General features: G+C 43.3%; 1 protein-coding gene across 1 annotated transcript; it reads left to right on the forward strand.

The window, feature by feature from the left end:
- The first annotated feature begins 429 nt into the window (after positions 1-429).
- LOC146695953 (uncharacterized) lies at positions 430-5,279 on the forward strand. Its single transcript, XM_085478456.1, has 2 exons — positions 430-693; positions 842-5,279. Exon 2 carries the CDS (start codon positions 987-989, stop codon positions 2,847-2,849), a length of 1,863 nt encoding a protein of 620 aa, XP_085334582.1. The 5' UTR covers positions 430-693; positions 842-986; the 3' UTR covers positions 2,850-5,279.
- The last annotated feature ends 1,421 nt before the right edge of the window (positions 5,280-6,700 follow it).

Here is a 6,700-nt window from a genome sequence, read left to right on the forward strand (position 1 = left end):
AGAGAAGTGACTGGCAATAACACAAGGTCTCTCCTTGACAGCAAAGACTGCTTATTCCCTCTTTGCCTGCAGATTTCACTGTGGAGAGATTTTATTTGAATTTCATTGTTCAAATAGATATGTGCTAATGTTTATTTAATCTTACATAGCTAGGTAGATAGATTGCTTCTTGTCAAGTCGTCGAGGTCTAGTGTGATGCACAAAAGGATTCAACTGCTAAGAAACAAAGAAGCTAAAATAAAATCAGTGATATGGTTATAACAATATTACTGACAAAAGATAGTCAGCAGATACAGCTCTTTGTTTTTGACACATACACCCTCTTTCTCAACACAACTACCTAGTAGATGATAGCAGATAGATGGCAGTCATTGCGACTCTGTGTTGCCCTTAAGGCATTTCTCTGAATAAATAGGTTCATAAGTTTGAAATAAATAATTCTAAAAAGATTTGCCATTAAGAAATTAATATGTGTTGTTAATATGAATAATTCATGCTTTACATACGTTTTAGTTAAAAGGAAAATATCGCTAAAATGTATTTCCTGTTCTGGCGGGGCACTTCCGGTTCCGGTCGAGCACTTCCGGTTTTGGTCAAGCGCTCGGTTTTGCTGAGAAACAGGCTCCTCATGCTAAAGGCAGTATGGAGATGTAATCTAATGCCATCTACTCCGAATTATCAGGCCGGAACGCCGTAAGTTACTTTATATGACAGTCTGTACAGATAACTTTGGATATTAATGTGTATTTGCTAACATGAATGTTTTAGTGAGAGTAATGCACTTTATTGATGTAAACATGCTTCTGCCTGTTGAGATGGAGTTTATTTTCTGTCATTTCAGTTTTCACCACATGTTCATGGAGACAATTAAACAAGCTGCAACTAAACTCCAGGGTCTTCATTTGTGGTTTAACTCGGTGTCACCAACATCCTCGTTGAAAACACTACAGTGAAAAGGCGGCTACTGGTGATTCATCACGGTCAAAATGGCATCCAGTAACAAGTCTGCACGCAGTTTAAGGACCAGCCGCTCATCTGGATCAGCAGTAAGCGCTGCCCATGCTCGAGCTAAAGCAGAGGCTGCCAAGGTGAGAGCATGCTATGCAACAAAAGAAGCACAGTTAAAGGTTGAAAAAGCTCAAAGCGAACTGGAAAAGGCAAAAATAGATGCAGAATTAGAAGTGTTAACATTACAGAGGGAAGCTGATGCTGCTGTAGCTGAAGCAGAAGTGCTAGAGGAAGCTGAAGCTATACAAGAAGAACCTGAGAGTAGAAAATCTCCATCAGAAAGCGTAAAATTAGAACGTACAAATGAATATGTACGATCTCAAATGGACACCAAGCTATCTCCCAGTCCACAAAAATTACCAACCACTTCTTGCCCCCAAGCAAGTTCACCGAACACATTTGTAACGTGGCATCCCTCTGAAGAAGGCAATTTAGAGCCACAACCCATCAACTCTGAAACAAGACTTACCAAAGATAATATCGCTGCTCTAAATAAGCCCAGCCAGCTGAAAGGTGAAACAAAACCTAAAGTGGAGAAACAAAATACCCCTCTCAACCCATGCGGCTCACCATTCATACCTCAGCATAACTATAACACCACGGCCAGCATTTTAAATCCAGCAGAACCCTTTGCCCAATACATGGCACGTCGAGATTTAATAATCTCAGGCCTTTACCAGTTCGACGATAGGCCAGAGAACTACAGAGCATGGTGCTCTTCATTTACCAGTGCGACAGCTGAAGTCCAACTCACCCCCATTCAAGAGCTAGATCTCATGACAAAGTGGTTAGGGAGAGAGTCGAGTGATCAGGTGAAACGCATACGTTCAGTATATGTCAACAACCCCACATTAGCTCTATGCAAAGCATGGGAAAGACTGAATGAATGTTATGCAGCATCAGAAATAATCAAAAGGTCACTTTTCCAACGGTTGGACAGTTTCCCCAAAATAACAGTCAAAGATCATGTCAAGCTACGTGAACTAGGAGATTTACTGCAAGAGATTCAAGGCGCTAAGGAAGACGGCCATCTGCCTGGTCTACTCTATCTGGACACTTCTCGTGGAATCAGCCCAATCGTAGACAAACTCCCATATGGACTTCAGGAGAGGTGGATGTCACACGGCTCTCAATATAAAGAGAACAACCAAGGCTGTTTCCCACCTTTTGAGTACTTCTGTGAATTCATATGTAAAGAGGCAAAGAAACGCAATGATCCAAGTTTCCAACAGCAAAACTTAAAACCAGAAAAACCTTTTGCAAAAAACTTAAATTCCAGCAAGTACACAAAAAGTACTGTACACAAAACCTATATTTCTCCCCCTAACAAGGACTTTAACCGGAACTGCCCACTGCATAACAAGCCACACCCGCTCAAAAGATGCAGAACATTTAGGAATAAAGCACTGGACGAAAGGAAGGCCTTCCTCAAAGAGAAAGGATTATGCTTCAGATGCTGTTCTTCAGATACTCATCTTGCGAAGGAATGCAAATCTTCAGTAAAGTGTTCTGAATGTGACAGCACAAGTCACGACGCAGTCATGCATCCCGGTCCTCCACCACAGACCAACAAGGCTCCACCTCCGGCACAAGAGAATGGCGGGGAGAGAGAAAACAGTCATGACACGGTTGATGTCACAACAAGCTGCACAGACGTGTGCGGTTCAGGTCAGTGGGGACGTTCATGTTCCAAGATATGTCTCACATGGGTGTACCCTAAAGGTTACAAGGACAGAGCTGTTAAGGCATATGTAATACTAGACGATCAGAGCAATCGTTCTTTAGCCAAGCCTGAGTTCTTCGAACTTTTTGATAGGGCTGCTCAATTAATCGAATTTTAATCACGATTACGATCTGGGCTTTCAACGATCATTAAAAATGACTGAGCCGATTATTAGCCCCTCCCTCATTTATCCGCGACACCTTAAAGGCCGGTCCGTGAAAATATTGTCGGGCATAAACCGGTCCGTGGCGCAAAAAAGGGTGGAGACCGCTGATTAAGAGGACCCGAGGGAAGCTCGGAAAGCTAAGCAGAAGTTATTTGGAGAGTGACTGCCGTTGGTTGAAAAGAGTTAAAAAAAAAAAAAAACTTCAGTGGTGTTGCACACTATTTTATATAATTTTTTTTAAAGTCATTGTTAACCCTTTAAAGCCGGTCAGAGCAGCACGCTCCGTTTTGCGTAACTATTTTTAAATCCCTGTAGAACCTGAACCGTGTAAGCTAGCGCAATAATTTGTTTTGCATATGAAACCGGAGGAGTTGTACTTACATCTGATGCCATCAGCTTGTCCTCGGTCACGGTTTCGTTCCACATATAGCTTTGCAAAAACTGCATAAAAAGCGCTTGCAGGAACAAAAACATAATATTCCAGAAACACGCTTTGCCGTTCCTATCAGCTGTTCGTAACACTTCCCACAGTGAAATGATGCACATGCTGTTTTCTTTGCAAATTTGCATCATAGGATTGTTTTTTGTTTTTCCTGCAGTATATAAAAATTGCTGTATCTCCAAAATAAAACTATGAAGACACTCAAAATAAATTTCCTGTGGTGGGAAACTATTTTTTGCAACTTTATTGTATTTAAAGTTTTGAGGGATAAACCTCTTAAACTTCTCCAAGTAGAAATATATGTAAACAAAACAAAAGCGATTTTCAATTTTTTTTGTAGTTTATTGCACTTTTTTGCAATTTATGTAATTACTATGCACTTAATGCATACATATTATTAAAATATGGGCTATAACAGTGGTATTGATGTATAGCAACTTGAAATGCTCCCACAAATGGCACTACAGCATGTAAAAAAAAAAAATTAAAATAATATAAGCTCTGGTGGACTTGGTTCTATAGTAGGTCTTAAAGGGTTAAATAAATATCGTCAAATAATCGTGATCTCAATTTCAGTGAAAATAATCGTGATTATCATTTTTGCCATAATCGAGCAGCCCTACTTTTTGACATTAAAAGCGAACCTTTCTCCTACAATCTTAGAACATGCTCTGGTGTTGTAGAAACATGGGGTAAAATAGCTGAAGGCTTCCATATCGAGTCACTGGATAGGTCAGTGGTAATTCCTCTACCATCGCTCATAGAGTGTCAGGACATCCCTAACAATAGGAATGAAATCCCAACTCCCAGCGCAGTGCTACACCAGCCGCACCTCCGTACCATAGCAAAGTTCATCCCTGAGCTAGACCCTAAAGCCGAAATACTCCTGCTGCTAGGGAGAGACATTTTACAGGCACACAAGGTCAGGCAGAGAATTAACGGCCCCCATAATGCCCCCTTCGCCCAGCGCCTAGACCTAGGGTGGGTTGTAGTTGGGGAGGTCTGTCTGGGTAATGCCCATAGGCCTACAGTCAGCACCCTGAAGACAGTCGTTCTGGAAAATGGCCGCCCTACAGTTTTCAAACCAGGCAATAGCCTTCTGCAACTCAAAGAAATGCCACACACAAACAGGCCAGGTAAAGCGCCCGAACAAACTCTGGGTCAAACAGTTTTTAACCGGACAGATAACGACAACAAACCAGCTCACTCAATACAGGACACTCTCTTTCTAAAAATGATGGACAATACTACGTACAGAGATGTGGACAACAGTTGGGTCGCCCCACTTCCATTTAAGGAACCCCGCCAGCAATTACCAAACAACAGAGTACAGCGCATTCGCCAGTCATCAAAGCCAGAACAGTGGCATTATGTGCGCACAGAGGAAAATCCAGCAGACCATGCGTCTAGGTCACTGTCGCCATTCCAACTAAAAAAGTCCACCTGGTTCACCGGACCTCCCTTCATCCACCATCCTGCTGCAGAGACAACACAACTGAGTGGAATGTTTGACCTGATTGAACCAGATAAGGACTCAGAAATTAGACCAGAAGTAAAAACTCACATCACTCACCTCCAAGTACTCATCTGTAAGCGTTTTGAGCACTTTTCTACTTTTCAGTCTTTAGTCAGAGCCATAGCAAATCTTATCCACATTGCAAAGTCCTTCAATGGGACTAATCCAAACAAAAAATGCAAAGGCTGGCACAAATGTCATCTGCCTCAAACTCCAGAGGAGATTGCTCAAGCAAAAACTGTCATCTTCAAAGAGACACAGAAGGCATACTTTGAGAAGGAACTTTCTGCCCTTGATGCTGGCAAGCCAATCTCAAAATAGAGCCCCCTCAAGAAGCTCAGCCCAATGTTACAGGACAGTCTCATTTCTGTTGGAGGCCGACTCAAACACGCAGAAATTGAGAGTGTTGAAAAGAGCCCAGTAATTCTTCCAAAAAACAGTCACATCTCCCTTCTGCTCACTCGCCATTACCACGAGCTAACAAGGCACCAAGGTCGTCATCTGACGGAAGGAGCAATCAGAGCTGCTGGGCTGTGGCTTTTAGGCGGCAAAAAACTAGTCAATTCAGTAATCCACAAATGTTTAACCTGCCGCAAACTACGTGGAAAACAAGAACAACAACTCATGGCGGACCTACCACCTGAACGCCTAAAAACTTGTCCTCCTTTCACCTACGTCGGCCTTGATGTCTTCGGACCGTGGTCCATAACAACCAGGCGTACCAGGGGCGGAGTAGCTGAAAGTAAGCGGTTGGCCATCATGTTTACCTGCATGAGTTCGAGAGCTGTGCATATTGAGGTAATCGAATCTCTGGACACATCCAGCTGCATAAACGCCCTCCGCCGCTTCTTCGCCCTGAGAGGCCCCGCCAAACAGCTGCTATCTGACCGTGGCACCAATTTTATTAGCACTTCAAAGGAACTTGGAATGGATAAATCACTCCAGCAGTACCTAACTATCCAAGGCTGCAGTTGGGAGTTTAATCCACCACATGCATCCCACATGGGAGGCTCTTGGGAGCGCATGATCGGAGTCGCCCGCAGAATCCTGGACTCCATGCTACTACAAAATAAGATTAAACTGACTCACGACGTGTTATGCACACTCATGGCTGAGGTTACAGCCATAATAAATGCAAGGCCGCTCGTCCCAGTGTCCTCTGATCCAGAGAACCCTTTCGTCCTATCCCCTTCAATGCTCCTTACGCAGAAATCTTGCCTCCTATCCCCACCTGGAGACTTTTCGGATAAAGACCTCTACAACAAACAATGGAGACGGGTCCAAGCCCTTTCCAACCAGTTCTGGACACGCTGGAGGCGAGAGTATCTACCCACATTGCAGCAAAGGCAGAAATGGACCGGGTCGCGCAGAAACCTCCAAGTTGGTGACCTGGTTCTGCTCAAGGACAAGCAGGTTGCACGAAACAGCTGGCCCATGGCCAGGGTCACTGCCACATTCCCAAGCAAGGACGATCGAGTAAGGAAAATTGAGGTAAAGACATGCAATCAAGGGTGCATAAAGACATTTATGCGACCAGTTACAGAAGTTATCCTCCTCATGCCAAAGGACTGAATGCATAATGTTTGTTTAGCATAGTGGCCTCCCGAGGCCAGGCGGGGAGTGTGTTGCCCTTAAGGCATTTCTCTGAATAAATAGGTTCATAAGTTTGAAATAAATAATTCTAAAAAGATTTGCCATTAAGAAATTAATATGTGTTGTTAATATGAATAATTCATGCTTTACATACGTTTTAGTTAAAAGGAAAATATCGCTAAAATGTATTTCCTGTTCTGGCGGGGCACTTCCGGTTCCGGTCGAGCACTTCCGGTTTTGGTCAAGCGCTAG

This window comes from Copadichromis virginalis, linkage group LG13 (genome assembly GCF_057382275.1).
Source record: "Copadichromis virginalis isolate Kocher_CV1m ecotype Utaka linkage group LG13, C_Virginalis_male_GT1.1, whole genome shotgun sequence".
Lineage (NCBI taxonomy): Eukaryota > Metazoa > Chordata > Actinopteri > Cichliformes > Cichlidae > Copadichromis > Copadichromis virginalis.